At 40.8% G+C, this 16,848-nt stretch overlaps 2 protein-coding genes across 8 annotated transcripts in view; one reads left to right on the top strand and one right to left on the bottom strand.

Annotated features, from left to right (window-relative positions):
- Positions 1-419: 419 nt before the first annotated feature.
- On the bottom strand, positions 420-6,296 carry idi1 (isopentenyl-diphosphate delta isomerase 1). Of its 3 annotated transcripts, none has more exons than XM_004568490.3 (7): positions 6,267-6,296; positions 4,462-4,616; positions 3,609-3,781; positions 3,433-3,525; positions 3,184-3,314; positions 2,975-3,079; positions 420-1,192 (listed from the first exon to the last, which is right to left on the bottom strand). In XM_004568490.3, exons 1-7 carry the CDS (start codon positions 6,279-6,281, stop codon positions 980-982), a joined length of 885 nt encoding a protein of 294 aa, XP_004568547.1. In that variant the 5' UTR covers positions 6,282-6,296; the 3' UTR covers positions 420-979. The 3 variants fall into 3 exon arrangements, with proteins under 3 accessions (XP_004568547.1, XP_076744073.1, XP_076744074.1); XM_076887958.1 differs by having other exon boundaries at positions 6,162-6,278; XM_076887959.1 differs by lacking the exon at positions 6,267-6,296 and adding an exon at positions 6,205-6,263.
- Positions 5,995-16,848, top strand: part of LOC101470374 (WD repeat-containing protein 37) — a 23,551-nt gene continuing 12,697 nt past the window's right edge. Inside the window, exons 1-10 of one of the 5 annotated variants that reach the window (XM_004568485.6) lie at positions 5,995-6,099; positions 7,283-7,549; positions 9,468-9,564; positions 9,660-9,755; positions 12,012-12,076; positions 12,419-12,484; positions 15,558-15,696; positions 16,158-16,229; positions 16,517-16,561; positions 16,740-16,816. In XM_004568485.6, the coding sequence (XP_004568542.1) occupies positions 7,397-7,549; positions 9,468-9,564; positions 9,660-9,755; positions 12,012-12,076; positions 12,419-12,484; positions 15,558-15,696; positions 16,158-16,229; positions 16,517-16,561; positions 16,740-16,816 (810 nt within the window). In that variant the 5' untranslated portion in view covers positions 5,995-6,099; positions 7,283-7,396. Of the gene's footprint in view, positions 6,100-6,466; positions 6,674-7,282; positions 7,550-8,938; positions 9,108-9,467; positions 9,565-9,659; positions 9,756-12,011; positions 12,077-12,418; positions 12,485-15,557; positions 15,697-16,157; positions 16,230-16,516; positions 16,562-16,739; positions 16,817-16,848 lie in introns of those variants that run through there. The other 4 variants (XM_004568487.6, XM_004568486.6, XM_004568488.6 and 1 more) reach the window with 4 other exon arrangements.

Below are 16,848 nucleotides of genomic sequence, written 5' to 3'. Positions count from 1 at the left end.
ACAAAAGTTCCACATTAAGAAAAGTGACCCCAGACAGTCTACGAAGGTGTTTTTCTGTCCACAAAGTAAACATGATTCAAGAATCACCAATTACACGATTTCAGCTAAAAAAAAAAATTCACATATCAGCTTTCTCTAGATTTAAGTCTTAATGAATAATATGTTCATTTTGTGAGTTACATCCCCCCCGTGAGGCAAAGAAACGATAAAGCAAAGTATACTTAAGGGCAGACCTCCCATGATATTGCCAAATCACCACCATATAATCTCTCCCTTGGCCTCTCAGTTGAGGTCTGGTTTCAAAAAGCTCGACTTGATATAAGATGTACAACTTACCGAAATTATTACCACAAAAATCAAGGTATTATTCAGCTAGTAGTGAATCAATTGAATCTAAAATTCAAAAATAAATGCTCGTGCAAAGTTCACACAAATTCTTTATTGTGTAAAAGTGTACAAAGATACAGCTTGTTCACTGATGTCACTGTCAACAATGCAGAGTGATAGCAGTTGTGACTTAGAGATACTAATCCCCTCAGGCTAACGACCTATAATCAGGCACTTCACATTATTATATAAAAATAGGTTGCTGCCTTTGTGGAGCTGTTCTTATTTAGTGTCACATTTCCTGCTAACATCACCTTCTGCTCAGGCTGTGAACCCAGCTCATCCGAACTATTGCCTGAAAGATGACACGTGAGCACTACAGCAAACGTCTGATCTACAGTGAAGATGGATGCATCTCAGTGCTACAAACCTACATAAATCACCTTATAGATCACATGACTAAGACATTCTTTACTTTGCGTTACAGTGCTGAAGCTCTACACCTTCTCCAAAGTAGCTAGTGGAAACCTCACATCTTGAGTGGAGGTTTATTTTCAGTTCTCCAGCAGCTCAGCCGACTGTATTTTTATGTCAGTTCTGCATAAATCAAAGAGCTTGAAATGCTGGAAGAGGAGCCGGATCCTGGATAGAATTACATGCGGTGGATTTTGTGGTGATCCATGAACTGTTTGAGGTTCTGCAGGTTGTCCCACCACGTGAAGAGGAAGGTCTCTGCAATGAGACTGAACCAGGGCGTGATCTCCAGTTCTTTGCGCTTGGCCTTCTCCAACATCTCCTTCAGCTCCTCTTTGCTCACATAACAGTGGCTTTTGATCTCATTGGGGTCTGGATTCAAGTCCACGTCCTGTGGAGAGGCATAAGAAAGTCATGCATCAAAGACAATCCTAATAGACAAAAGGCAGACTCGCAGACAAATGAAATCCAGATATACGTTACATCAAGATAAATGAAAACAGCTGTCTGTAGAGTTAATTTGCTCAGGAGTAATCATGTTTTTTGCTCCATTCCTGCTTCCTCTAAGCCGGTACTCTCTCATATTGTCTGCACCTTGTAAACATGAGGCCTCTGTGCTCATACCCAGAGCTGTATGCCTTTGAGACCACATTAGGGACGCTCTCTATATGATACAGAGTCATGAGCCATTACTTGCACATACGCTGACCTCATTATAGGAAAAACTGGACATGTTTAATGTGGGCTGTCACAGTTTGCATGCTTAACTTTAAATCATCATGGAATTGTATCTGTAGAACACCTTAAAATTTAAGGTGATAATATTCAGTTGTATGATTGTGGTCAGTGACTCACTGAGCTAACATGCACCTAATATATGTGCATTTTAATTTTTGCATGCCAGTCACAAACACACACATTAGAGCAGTTTCACCTGAGGCAGGTCCACCTCACATCAGTGTCCTGCAGAGTGACCACAAGTTAGTTTGAAGAGCTTAATGATTACATCCTGTGTACATGAAGCATATTCCTAAATGAAGCTATTCTTTTAAATCCACAGAACTCATGTACTCAGAGGTAAACTCAGGCCAAGGGTTGTTATTTACACGGGTGAAATGAAGCTGTCACATCAAGCCTGCACACTGTGTAAGGTAGATTTAGCCTTTCAGGTTAAAACAAAAATCACTGAGTACAGTGGATATAAAAGTGTACACATCCCTGTTAAAATGCCAGGTTTTTATGATGTTAAAAAAAAAACAAGACCACAAAAAATTATTTCAACTCTTTTCCCACCATTAACATGAACTTTGACCTCTGCACAATTCATCTGAAAACCAAACAGATCTGTTGTGGGCAAAAATATGAATAATTAAAAACGTACAATAAGGGAGGCTGCCAAGATACCTACAGCAATACTGAAGGATGTGCAGGTATATTCGGCATGTACTGGTTGTGTGCTACATATGACAACATCCTGTATGTTGTCACATGTGTGGACTATGGGGCAGGGTTTCAAGACGGAAGCCTTCTCTGACAAAGAAAGACATCCAAGCCCAGGCACAATTTGCAAAAAAAATGCTAAAGTCTCTCAAAAGCATGTTACCATCCCCATGGTGAGCCATGGTGGTGGCGGTATCATGCTTTGAAGTTGATTTTTATCAGCTGGAGCTTTAGTCGAGGTGGAGGGAATTATGAACACCAGTCGCTTTTGGCTCAAAACCTTCAGTCATCTGCTTGAAAGCTGAAGATGAAGAGGAATTTCACCTCCAATGACCCCAAGCATATATCCAGATCAAGATAGGAAATATTTTCTTTTAGTGAAAGTTTTGCACAGGAGATGACCTCACAATCTGACAGCTGGAGCACTTTTACAAGGAAGAGTGGGCAAATGTATCCAAGTCAAGATGTGCCATGCTGATGGATTTTTACCCAAAAAGGGTAAATGCTGTAATTAAATAAAAAGTTGCTTCAACAAAGTTCTAGTTTAAATGTGTGCATGCTTATGCAAGCAGCCTATTGTCCATTTTTTGTCTTTTAGATTTTTCCCATAACAGATTTGAATGTTTTTCAACTGAACTATGCAGGTTGTAACACAAGGGAAAAGCTTTGAGGGTCATGCACACCATTTATATCCACTGCATACATTTGTATCTAACAGATACTACAGCACTACCTTCTGCACAAAAAGGATGTAGTCAATCTCATGTTCTCCCCAAACCCCATCGGACTGGGCCTTGTAATGGATTCTTGTTAGGTATGTCATTTCATCTGGAGTCACCTGAGGAGAAACAGGAAAGCGGAGATCACACACAAGCGAAGATTTGCCACAATCCTTAGTAATCCTCTTCCAGTGTGGGTAGAAGTCGGAACTGAAACACACACCTGCTCCATGGGAATACCCAGCTCTGCGCCGAGTCTCCTCTGAGCAGCTCTCCTCACCCCCAACGCATCCTTCTCCTCCAGCTCACTGTCTGTGTGTAGAGGATGACTACAGCATGTGTTTGTGAAGCAGCCTGCGCAAAAAACACACACAGAGACACAGAGGATTGTTAAAACCTATAAATATTGCTTAGCCTCGATAAAGCAGCCTCTGAGGGGACCGCAGGAGAATTTAAAAGTAGTGAGACTGACCTGGAAAAGTGATTTTGGCGTCAGACCTCTGCTGTAAAAGCAGCTTCTCCTCGCTGTTGAAAATAAAGACGCTGAAGGCTCTGTGCAGCAAACCTGTTCGCAAGAACAAACAACATGCATAGAAATGAGTGATGCAGAACAATACCTGTGTGGATACTAATGTGGAAGACAGGCACCTTTGTCGATGTTGGAGTTGAGGTGGCAGTTTTTCTTAGTGTCCGCTCCGATCTTGAGGTCGTTCTCGTCGATGAGGATGCACATCTCGGACAGAAGCTGCACCTGCTTCTCATCCAGGTGATCGGTGGTTACTTCGGGCATTCTGGCTGCAGACTGCAGGTGTCTGACTTCACTGCAGCGCACAGGGTAGCAAACAGTTCATGATTCACCAATTTATCAGTGTTGGCTTTTAAATGGCACTTTTCATTTGAATGACAGGCTTCACCGTTGTATTTTTTTCTGTAGTTTTACAGTAGATGAAAAAATGATTATTGTGAGGTGCTTCTGAAAGCTCTAGAAAGTGGACCTTGCGTTTTATTCCAAGTTTAGGATTCAATATTCACACTCAAGGAATATTGTATAGCAATAACACTGAAAATCCAAAATCAAGAGACTCCGTGAAATGATCAAGAAACCCTCTTTGAAACACATGAAACGTTGGTATCTTGCTAGTTCTGTATAGCTTTTATATTAAGACAAAAGTTTACTAAATACACCTGCTACAACATATAAAGCATGCCGTACTGGCGACAATATACTGAGGATTTGAGCCACGACCATAACAGTGTGTTCTTTAACCCTCATGTAAAGCTATGTCAAGTGCAAGACTTTGTTTTAGACAGAATTTGGCCTGAGTTTTGTTGGTAGCTGTGATAACCCGGAGCATACAAACAAACGCGCTGCGGCACTCAGCTACCAATAGCCCAAAAAACAGCGTTACTTCCTGTTTACGGCTAATAAGCTTAACCGTTAGCTGGCTTTTAAACTCAGTATTTTGGGCCTGTTTCAGAAACCTACGTCCTTCCATCTTACCTGGATATCGCTCTGCCGCAGGTAGTAACAGCTGCGCACGCAGGTCTGGATCGCCGCAAAGCTCCTGTGGTGGCACAAGGTGCGTTTGATTTCAGCACAGCGGCTCCCTCCCTGGATAGCATCCGGAGGACCGCCCACACAGCCCGCGCCATGGCCTGAGAGAAACAGAAAACCAATCACGGGGACCGGGGGTGTGGCTGTCGGTAAAAAAACGGCCAGGATCGCAGTGGGTCGGGATCGGAAGGTTAAATCACGCTTCTTGACAAGGTTATTCTGCCAGATTACCACCACTCTATAATTCAGATATATTTAATTTACAATGACACAAGAGAGAGAGAGAGCTCGGCTGTTCAAACACTCGATTTTTTTTAGCATTAAGGTTCCTGTTTTAGATCAAGTGCAGTTCATGTTACATCCATATAGGAAAGCCATAGAACTTAATACAGGGTGCAGGCTCGCTTATCAAGCCCACTATGTCCCTTCAACTGAATTCTACTGATCTGTTTTGACTGTAAGTTACACTAATTCATACAATTCGGTAGTGAAACTCTCAAACACCTATATTTCCGGCAAGTTAATGCAGTTCAAGCTCCATTAATCATTCACATGACTGCTTCTGCAACAATCACGGTAACCAGGAGGACACTGAGCCGATACGGTCAGATTTTGGGAAGCATCTTTCATGTCTCTTTGAAACCAGTACAAGGTGATTCACCAGGTATACAGCTAGCTTTAAAGCATGGCTCTACTCAACAATGGCAAAACAAATAAAATGAAAATGTGATGAGGCTATTGTGCTAGTGATCCACTTCACCCAGGAAAATGCCTCTCTTGTTTTGCCTCTGCAATCTAACAGAGACATTTTTGCACTTTTATAACTGTGGCTACACCTCTCCATAAGTGTACTATGCATATATGCTTATAAATATGCAGACAGCCATCTACAGTCTGGCCCTGCATTTATAATGGCACTGCATCATATTACATATATTTAATTTAGTGAGGAGGACATATTTCGATGATGCAACTTTGATAAAAAAAATACAAATAAATAAATAAATTAAATAAAAAAATATATATATATACACATATATATATATATATATATATATATATATATATATATATATATATATATATTAGGAACATTGTATAGGAGTTTACGCAAACACAAGTATGATTGCGTTATATTAATCAAGTGTAGTTATGTATTAATAAAACATTAAAGCTACTTATTTTAAATTTTCATCGTCAAAACCTTCCTTACCTATTTACCAAAGCTATCTAGAGAAGGTGAAGAAAGAAGGGCAATACCAAGTTGTACCACAAGATGGTGCAATGAATCCATCTAACATTTATTCTACCTGGTAACTCATATTTTTAATAGTGGCCACACAAAATAAAAGGAATAAGGGAGCAAACAAGAAGTGAAGTACAAATCCAAATCCAAACACTCCAAGTTAAAATGCAATTGCATAAAACAACTTTAAGGTCTAAGCTGAAAATGGTAACGACTCTCAACAGCTCCGTTCCCGTAGACTCTGCTTCATGTTTTCCTCCAAGCCCCGACTGTCAACACGCCATCGGACCACTGCACAGCACATCTGCGCCACCCAGGCTTCTGTCAACTGAACATAAGTATGCACCGGCTGTTGTATATACACGCTACGGAGAAAGCGACAAAGCATTCAATTACTCACGAAAGCTGTACTTTCTTTACGGTTTGCAAATCACGTCTTTTACCGTGTTTCAACGGTGTTTTAGGGCGCAGTCTGTCGGAACGACTAGCGCTTCCAGTTACTAACCTCACGGTTTTTCATTCGTTGTCCTCCCAGCCGCGTGACAGCTCATTGGCTAACAAAGTGCAAACACGGTCTACGTTACACGGAAGTAGAGTGCACAAATAATATACGTCATGTGTCAAAATTTTCTAATAAAAATCTGATACTTTTTGTAATAAAAGTATAATTTATCACCCATTTTCCAAACTAATGAGTCACAGCCTTGTCAAAAAATGCAAACTTGTTAGCGTACACGAGCTCGTGCGACGTTAGAGATGATATAACCCGTCGTGTCCTTTAGCTGCTGTGCGCTGTTTGGTCTAAGATGCCGCGAGGAAGCTGATATGTGGCAGTTAGCTCGTGCTAGCGTTTAGCTCTAGTAATTTCTCGGGCTGCTTGGCGTGTATAGATTCAGTCAGGTAATGACAGTGGTGAGTGTCGTCTTGTTTCGTGTACCTGTATATCAAAATGATGTCAAATTACCTTTTAATTTTTCATAGGTAGTTAATAGACGTACTGTTTTATGAATCGACGCGTTCAGGCGTTTTTACCGTTTCCAGTCTCAGTTTCACTTATATATAACGAGCGAGCTAATATTTATTACACATCATTGCCTGCCCTATAAAATTTCTGTTGGCTTATATTTATTACCCGTTGTCCTCTGGCTTACTATCATACTGCGCTATAATAACGGAAGCAGCGGACATACAGCGCTGCAGAACTTCAATAACATCCTGTAATTAATGTGGTAATATCTGCTGGCAAAGAAATGTACGATTTAGAAGATGATCGGGTCTTTCAGGCTTTACTGGCTGTCTATTGTAAATTCAGGCGACACCATTTACCTCGGGACTCTTTATTAATTGGACAAAAGGTCTAAATGCACTTTCTATATCTATTATTTCCCTGTGTAAAAGAATAACGTGAACACATAGTTAAATTGTTGGGATTTTTGAATGGATTTAGAATTTAGGTTGTTTTACCTTAAAGAATTCATGTAATGGGGCTAAACCTGCATTTTCCTTTCTTTTCACTGACAGACAGGTGGCGATAACTGAAAGCCTGAACCAGCCAACCAGAAAGTCCAGCCAGTGTTTACCTGTTTCTCAGGTAGGGTGTGAACAGGGGGCAGGGCCACCCACGAGGTAGGAGGGATGCCTGTGGAGGGCGGAAGCAGCAGCGGCTCTGCTTCAGCTGCCCGTCACCCCAAGCAGAAGCGCAAGGCTCACAGTTTGTCTATCAGGCGCACCAACAGCACAGAGGAGAGGCCGGGAGGCATCCAAAGAGGAGACATGCTGGATGGACAGGTGAGGGGGAAATACACAAAGACATGGATCCATGGGTTTTCTCATTTACACACAAGCAAATCGACAACAGCAGACAAGCAATCTATGTTAACTTGAAGTTTTGAAGACAGCGTAATAACATATGTTAGGTGTAAAACACACAGAGTTTCACTTTAAAACACAGAGCAGGCTGTTCTCGCATAAGTAGCATTTTTATTGTTAGGCTGTTTTGGTGCGAGGCTGGTTCTTTCATTCACAAGAGTACAGTATGAGCCGGTTAAGCAGCATTTCTTTTATTTTGTACTTGCAACATCAACAACGCCACGCTTTCACGTGTTTATGAGTTTCTTCCTTGTTGTGAAACAGTAGCTGCAGTTTCTCGGGCAGATATTTCTTAGTCAAAAAGTTAATGCTGTCTCTGTCCTCTGTGGGTTTAGACTTTGGTTACTCATTTCTTTGTTTTAAAACAAAGTACTCGCCTGTGTCTCTGGTATCAAGTTGGTTATTAACTTTCTCCAAACACGGTTCTCTAAATTAGTTCTACAATTGATTTATTTCTTCCAGAAAAGGGAAGAGTGGGAACCTGTTCACGAGCAGCCATTTCCTGGTGCAGACCAGTTGCTTCTTCCCTTCTGAGATAATAAAAACTGTTTCTGTTTGATCAAGAATATCTTGGTTGTTAACTTTTGGGAGTTGGCTTTACAGCGACCTTATTGAAAGTCATCTCCCAGATAAGACCAACAGATGGTTTGTGAGTGTTTCACATTGTATTGACAGGTTTCTCGTATTGGGGGAGATGATAGACAACGTGTAGGGTTAAAATGAAAAACACGTTGGATGACCTACTTATCAGTCGCTCTCAAAAATGGGATGGTTGAATTTGTCAGTTTGCCAGACCATGGAAATCCTTTGCCTTTTACTTTCTGCGCTTTGTCAGCCACTAAAACTAGAGCTCAGCTTGCACTCGCCTGTTGTCTCATCAAGTTTTAATATGGGCCGCTTGTTCAGGTCTGATTAGTCTTTTCAACAGTCCTTTTTTGTTTATTGCCAAGACTGGCTGGCGCTGTGGATGTACCTCCTCTATTCCCTGCAGCACTGGCTACACATACACAGACAGTTTTATGGACCCATATTTTACACAGAACAGATATTCTTCCTCACTTTTAACGCTGCCGGCTTTGGCCTGAGCAAGCTGCAGGTTTAAGTGCCACTACTAAAGCAGCTTTAAATTCACAAGGCCTGCCTGTTACTTCTTAAATGACCTTTATTTATTTGTTTGGGCTTTTTTTTGATAAAGTGTGTGAACGTGGTGATGACAGAATGGTCATGCAGCTAACGTCATTGTGCCAAGCGGTTGGTTTTTTTAACACGTGCCTCAGCTGAAGGGTGACAAGTGAAGTGTTTGGTATCGTTGTCTTTTGGACGGCTGAAGGACTGAGCAGCAGCGCTCAGGGAGCTGTGAGACGCAGCCTTCTGAATCTAGTGTTTTCATGGCAGCTTTTATGTGTCTTCACATGCTAGTCTGGTGGAGATTGGCGGTCAGCTGGTAACTGGGTACATCTAGGACTGCACCATGGAGGTAAGTTAGTAGAGGCTGGTTGGACACTCCTGTTGTGTAGTTATTTGTTTTTAGCTTGTAGCTCTGTAGCTCAAACTGTGGCCAAGAGTTCGCACAAGTTCATCTGCTGCCCGATTAAATCGCGTAAACACGTGTGTTCAGTTAAACGTTTTACCTTTAAGAGTCACAAACTTCACTTCCGACTGTAATAACAGAACATGTTGTTGTTATACAGTTCTGCATTTTTGGCATAGCATTATGCTACATTATGTTACGCCACACTTGAGGAGGATGTGGAGCGAATTCCTGCTCTACATTCCTGACCTTGAAGCGTGCCGTGTGTATGACCTTACTGTGTGGTTCTGTTTTCTGTCTGTCCAGGACTCCAAGCTGCCTCTCGCTTTGCGGAGCAATCTTCTTGACCTGTTTGGTCAGATTGAACGGGAGTTTGAGAATCTCTACATAGAAAACCTTGAATGTGAGTAACTGACAGTGTACGCATCAGTGCTCATTTACTGAGTGGACGTTTTCAGTGTTTAAATACTGACACGTCATGGCTGTCTTACGTTGCAGTACGTCGGGAAATTGAATCACTGAATGAGCGGCTGACTGGAGATGGACAGGCTGTTGAGGGAGGAGACCCCACCAAGGGAGCCTTGAAAACAAAAGGTCCGTAATTTCCAACACAAATCTATTTAAGTCTGTAATTTACACTGAGTACAGTTAATAGAAGTCTTTGGAAATTGAAATGGAAAATATTGATTGTGTTTAAAGTGGATATCTCATCCCATGGTGGCTGAAGTAATCTCCCTGGGAGCTGATAAACATAAAGATTTAAATTGGCATGTTACTTATGTGTCATCTTTGTGACAGACTGTCGTAAAACAGCTGTACACATATGAGCAGTTGTTTTTATTTTTACCTTTAGGAAGCCAAACTGTGTTTGTTCTTTGAGTTACTGTGGTTTAGTCACGATGCAGATAGATAAATGGTGACTTGTAGGGCGTTTGTAAATGATTAAACTGCTGATTAAAACTCGAGGAAGTTGTTGATCACAGTCCACACAGTGTTATTGCCACAGGCTGAAGACAGAGGAGTCGCCAGCATCACAAAGGCGGTGAATTTCGCCGGCTGAGTGGCACCGTAACACCCACAAAGGGGTGTGGGACTTTTCAGTAAACTGATTTCTCCTGCATTGATCTGAGAGATATTACAAACAGTGGCATTCCCACTCTGTCTCTAGCCAGCTTTTCGTGTTCTGCATCACATCCATGTCATGACATTTCTCAAAAAGTATCACAAAAAACATTTTGGACCCAAACTACCAGGAGTCCAGGAACATAAATTGAAGGGAAATGTGCCCCCAAATCACTCAAACATACGATAGCATTCGAAAAGAAGTACAAAGATACAAGCAACTAAATGTTTACAAAATTATAGATAATACCAAAATAACTTTAAAATATTCAAGATAAAATAGCGAAGGACACGGATATTTTCTACCTTTAAAAAAATGCTGTAATGAATAAGAATTAAAGTGAAGGTTAATGAAAGCAACAAAGTTTAATTTGAGATGTTTTATCGGCTCTCTCAGACAGGCAGACTCTACCTGGACAGCCTAAAAAGACAATTTATCATTTCTTTTCTTTTTTTTAAAACTTCTTTTTATGGCAGATGTTTGTACCAGCTGTGTTTGTTTATGTTGTGTCTATATGCTGACCAGGCTGCTATATGGCATGGCTACACATTTGCATGAGCCACCTGTTTTTTCTTTGTACAGGGTGAGTGAACATTTTCTAGGAGCTAATGTTTACTTGGATTTTACTATTTGGGCATCCAGCAGCCTCCATAAGGTGAAAATACTCTCCAGTAACCCTCTGCCTGGCTGTGTATCCCTGTTTTTAGTAAATGTGTTTTCAATGCCAACAGTTGCCTCGATTTTCACTGCAGCATCCATAGTTTTCATTTGACTTCAGAGCTTGAGGCACATGCCCACCTGGAGGCCAAAAACAGTATGGCGGCCCTTTGAAAGTCTATAAGTTTAACTTATCGAAAATACCAGAAGGTTCCTGTGCTATCAGATGCACTAATAAGCTTTAACTAACCCTGCCTTACAGGCCAAACGTACCAGTCCCTGTTTCTTCTCAGCAGCCCCGGCTGTCAGTGGTGTCTCAGTTAAACTGTTGGAACAATTTACCTGACATTAGATGTATGACAAATGTGACAAATTCATGTTATTGGAACTTTTCTGACCCTACACTGTAAATTTCCACAAGACATGAGATTGGAATACATATGAAAATACATGTAGCTGTAAGCTTCTAACCTGGCAGCAGTGCAAGGTGAGAAAACCCCCCAAACACTTTAGTCCTGCAGTACTACTGAGTGTCCACTATCGGCTGTCATGATGGAGTAACGTTTTGTAATCGTTTTTGGCCACCAGGTTAGCAAGTTAGCAAGTGACTGAAATCTGTGAATCACTATAAGATGCCATATAAAAATTGTACAAACAATGATGACACGTTCTGTAAACTGGTCGGTGTTCATTACTGCTTGGGGTGAGACACTCACATAGGTCAGACTTATGTAAACCCTCTGTTATGACACCTAATATCCTTAAAGCCAGCCTGGATTTCTAAAATAAGCTCAGTTTAACTGGTGATCACACTTTGTGAAGCTGAGCTCTCGACAGTATTTTCACAGCTCCGTCCTTGCTGGACACGGGGACATTTACACTGCATAAATGTTCAGTGTAGATAGTATAACTAGAAACGCTCAACAAGGCTTTGTATTGTCGAGGTGCGTGCTATTTTAAAATCTTGACACTTTACGAGGCCGTTACTGCAGCAGTGAATAAAAGCAAGCAAGAGTTCTGTCACTGGGTAATGAATTTCATTCATTGTTCTTTGTGTCTCTGTCACACAGCCAGCCACAGCACCAGTCAACTGTCACAGAAGCTGAAGACGACCTACAAAGCCTCTACCAGCAAGGTACCTGGCACAAGCCACGTTAGCCCGTTCAATAGAGCTCGTAAGACGTGTCATGTGTGTAAATATTTGAGCTTTTGGGATTCAGGCCTGTGTGAAGTAACTGACTGTGGAAAGCCCCTGTAATGCTGAGTGAGAGGAAGGAAGAATCTTCCTCTGAGGAGATCATAATCTGTTTAAAAAATGTGGGTAAACAAATAATTCACTGATATGATTGAAGATTTTAATCACAGGGGTAAAAGAAATCGTGTGTTTACTACAGCATTTACCACAAAATGTCATCTCCCATGACTTTGTCCTTTGTAATCTCTTGACTCTCTGACACAGTGCTTGTACACTTTCCAGGGCAAATTAGGTGGACCTCGCAACTTCAGTGTGGCAACATGGGAGTTGTGGGGCGGAGATTCATGGGTAACTTCCTGAATGCTCTGTTTGCCACTAAGCATCATGGGGGAGGCGGTGGTGGCTTGAATGTCTCTTTAACTGCAGTCTGAACTTGACTCCTTCTCTGCTCTGCACTCATACTCAAGTCATTTGGGCAAAGCTGCATTTGTTAGATGTACAAAGTGTTACTTTATATTTTATTTGTTTATCCTTTTTTGTATCGCCTTTCATTACTTTGGCGATTCTTTGAGTCACTTTTCATCAGCTATTTCAAACACCGTGTCAGTTGGCTACACTTACCTTCTTGCTAGATGAGAAGATCAAAAGCAGTCCCAATTTTGGGGGGAGCTGACGTTAGTAGCTGGATAGCTTAGCTAAGCACAAAGACTAGGCCTAAAGACTTCTAATGAGGAAGCAACATTGTATTGCCCGAAAGGTAACATAATACATCTATCAACAATGATTTCTGTGGAACTTTTGTGCTAGTAATTTCAAGTTTCTGCTGGTCGCCTTAAAAAAATAGTCCGGCACACGATCCCTGCCTTCATAAAGTTTTGTTGTTTTTACTGTTAAGTTTTTGCACAGTTCAAACAATTGATATAAAAGATTTTGTCTGCACATTATGCCTTGTTTTGACTGAGCCAGATAGCTGTTTTTCCTGTTTTCAGATTTTATGTTATCCACAGTTAACTGGCAACTTGACCAGTGATTAGTGTTTTGTGTTGTTGTTTTTTTTTTTGTTTGTTTTTTTTTTTTGGGGGGGGGGGTGTTGTTTATTTGTTTTTTTGTTTTTGTTTTGATCAGTGTTCCCCCGCATTGGCTTATGTTGGACAGGTCTGCTTTCAGCTTCTTTTTGTTGTCTTTCCCATACAGATGTTGTTAGTAATGATTACTATTATTCTGCCTTTGAAATTAACAGATAGTTTTACAAAAACTATTTCAGATTTTGAAAAAAAATAACATCAGGTTTTTCATTAATCTGAAAAATTGCTGCCTTTTGTCTTATAAAGCTAGATGAAGTGTTTCCTCTCTAATTGGTAGAAACCTGTATCTGTACTTGCCATCAGGTTACAGATGAAACATCAGCAGGACAGCTGATGCCCTCGAGCTAGCATCCCTGCCACTAGCAGTATAGCTTCTAGCATCTTTACATCTGGTTAAAACGTTCAGGGCTGATCTCTGTCTGATCGAAATCTGTTGTAATGAAAAAACTACCATATTCTATCTTCACTTCACCTACTTTGCTCTGCTCCTCTCCACATTCATGCACACACAGTGAGAGCAGAGGAGAGGAAACTGGTGTGAGCTAAACATTACACGAGTGCAGATAAAATTAGTAAAATAGAAAAATACCTAAAATAAATATTTATCTTTTTTCCATTTCTATATTTACAGTAATAGGAGAATCATTTTTCTCTTCTTTTGTGTTCTAAGTAAAATGCTGTTCTGCTTTTTTTAATGCAGAGAAAAACCTTGAATATAGCCACAGTGAAAAGAGCATTGAGGGAATCAAGAAAAGGCTTCTTTAATTAACCCCATGACAGAAGTAGCAGCTATGTACAATACCACTAACCTCTCAGCTGGCTAAGAAACATGACCAAAAACTAATTTTGGAAAGATGGAGGGGACTTGAAACTAATGATCCTGACTAACTATAGCTTCAGTGTTGTACGGGGTTGACATTGACTGGGCTATTCACTCATCTTGTCTGCTATTTTGCTCTAACAACAGGAGGTGTATAGTAAGGTTGCATCAGAGCGCAAGGTGAATATAAACACTCTGGACAGAATAAGAGTTTATATTAACACAGTCTGGCACTCATGAACCAAATACTTTGCTGCTGCTGCATCTAATGTCTAGCAATGTTGTTAGCTTGTTGCTGTGGTCAGCTGTCTGCAGCAGCATGTAAAGTACTGGCTGTGACAGCTCTGTGACAAGTGAAACTGCACTTTAGTTTGTTTATCTGGTAGCCTGCAGTGACGGGTCCATGTGCAATCAGACCACTAGTTATTTTTAGAGGTTGCACCGGTCGTTTACAAGGACAATCACAATCTGTCCTCTCGATAATTTGATACTCTAGTGACATGCAGTGTGGCTCAATCTGAAATCACAAATATGGCAAACATAAAAGTGTCGCAGTGTACAAACACACTTGGGGTCTGTATCACAAAGCCAGTTTAAATTATTCTGATAAGCTGACATTTAACAATGAAAACGTATAACTTTAAATAGAGGAACACAGTATAGAGATATTCAAATAACTTCCCGATAATATAACTAATGTGATTAGACAAACAGAATTACCACAAAGTGAAGTCTTTTTAATGTGTTTGGCATTTTCAACATGAGCGGTTATAAACTGATAAACATTAAAAACAGTTAAAAGTTAAGGAAGGCTCGACCTGCCAATGCAGAGGGTGACCAGCACAGGTAGTCTGTGCTGAAAAATAAAACAGGTACGCGATAAAGCTGTAATGTTGCTTTTGTAATTAACTGAATTCATAAACAGCATGCACAATTAATATTCCATTGTAATTGGTTATCGAACTTCAGTTTGTAGTAAAACCTTTTTTTATCTCTGACATAATTATCACCAAAAGTAAAAACGACTTATTATTCTTATTGCTCATCTCTTTAATGAAAACCTTTGCCGTCATTATGATCATGTGGGAGAAATGTCAGGCTGGCTTTGTTCCCATGTCCTTAAGTTAAATTGCTTTGGAGCCATTTAGCTGTACAGTTAGGATTAATGACACCTCGAAGAGACTTAACCTATTTCCTAAGAAGACGCCTTTCCAGGTGACCTTGTTTTGTGATACACACCCTTGATCTAATCTGGCAAGCAACACATTAGCTTTTACTGTGTTTGACAACGAGTAACAGTTAACTGGCAATACCTGTATGTAGCCAGGTGTTGGCTAGGAGTTATATCAGTATTTACGGAGCCTAAATGAAGCTGTGCAGTAAGACAGGAGAACTACAAGTTAAACTCTACATATTCTTATATTTTGTAATCAGTGTAATTACATTTACATTTTTTAATAATTTAACTGAGTGCTGTTAAACCGTTATACTTTTCTCTCCCTCACACTCGCTTCAGATCGTGTCCAGTTTCAAAGCCACCACCGGCTCCCGGGCTTTGTGCCAGCTGCTCAAGGAGTATGTGGGCCATCGCGATGGGATCTGGGACCTCAGTGTCACCCGAACTCAGCCAGTGGTGCTGGGCACTGCCTCTGCAGGTAGAAAAGTCCCTTCACAGACTATATAAATCAATCATGATAGCTTTGTTGTACACACAGGCAGCATGTGGCACCCTAGTTTTAAATAAGAATAAATAGCAAAGACTAAAGGTGCTGCAAGCAATATTTGCATCATTATATCTTTGTCAAATTAATTGTGATGCCTCGGTGCAATTAGCAGAAAATGAGAACATACTTAATATGATTGATTACATCTGGTGATGCAGCGCAAGTAGTGTTTTAGTATCAATATTTATCCAAACCAGTCCTTCAGAAACAACATGTTGGCCTCGTTTTATCTTTAAGGAAGCTCGTTAAACAATCCAGAAATTTCTTACCACATCCACTCAGACTATACAGCCCATTACATAAAGGCAGGATCATACAGCGTGAAACCATTAGCTGGTTACTGTAAAAATGGAAATGGCTGCATGTTGTTTATACCTGCTCTCTCTTAACAGACCACTCAGCGCTGCTGTGGAGTATAGAGACGGGCAAATGTCTGCTGAGGTATGCTGGCCATGCAGGATCAGGTAATCACAGCCAAAAGCTTTATTTGTCTACAGACATTCACAAAGTCCATACACAAAAATTATTCTAAATCGTTTATATTTTTTCTAATAGAATGTTTTAATAGCCTGTCTGAGTGCTTATAACAATATTTAGTGTGACGTACAGCCTGTCGTGCGACATCTCTTGTTAATAAACACTGGCTCATGGCAGAAGCATTTCGAAGCGTATTCTTAGATGTAACACTGTCTGTCAACATTTGCTTACACGGCTTGTTAGATGACGTCTCTTCATTGTTCCCTTTGCACAGTCAACTCCATCAAATTCCACCCCACAGAGCAGATGGCACTCACAGGTAAGCATTTGAATGCATGTTTGACTTGTCAAGTCGACTACGTTAAATATAGCATCTGTTTCAACAGGTTTGTTCTCCTTGTCGTCGTTTCAACCGTTTTCTGCTGCATCTGTTGCCTCCAGCAGTCACTCGTGTGTAGATGTGAGCTGTGCTCTTTGTTGATTTGTACTTTCCACAGCCTCTGGGGACCAGACAGCTCACATCTGGCGGTACATGGTGCAGCTTCCAGCCCCACAGCCACCACCAGATGTCAGTGTGAGTAGCTTTGAACTTGTTCTCTTCCCAGT

The sequence above is a fragment of the Maylandia zebra genome, linkage group LG9 (assembly GCF_041146795.1).
Source record: "Maylandia zebra isolate NMK-2024a linkage group LG9, Mzebra_GT3a, whole genome shotgun sequence".
In the NCBI taxonomy this organism is placed as follows: Eukaryota; Metazoa; Chordata; class Actinopteri; order Cichliformes; family Cichlidae; genus Maylandia; species Maylandia zebra.
This window is presented reverse-complemented; position numbering and strand designations above follow the sequence as displayed.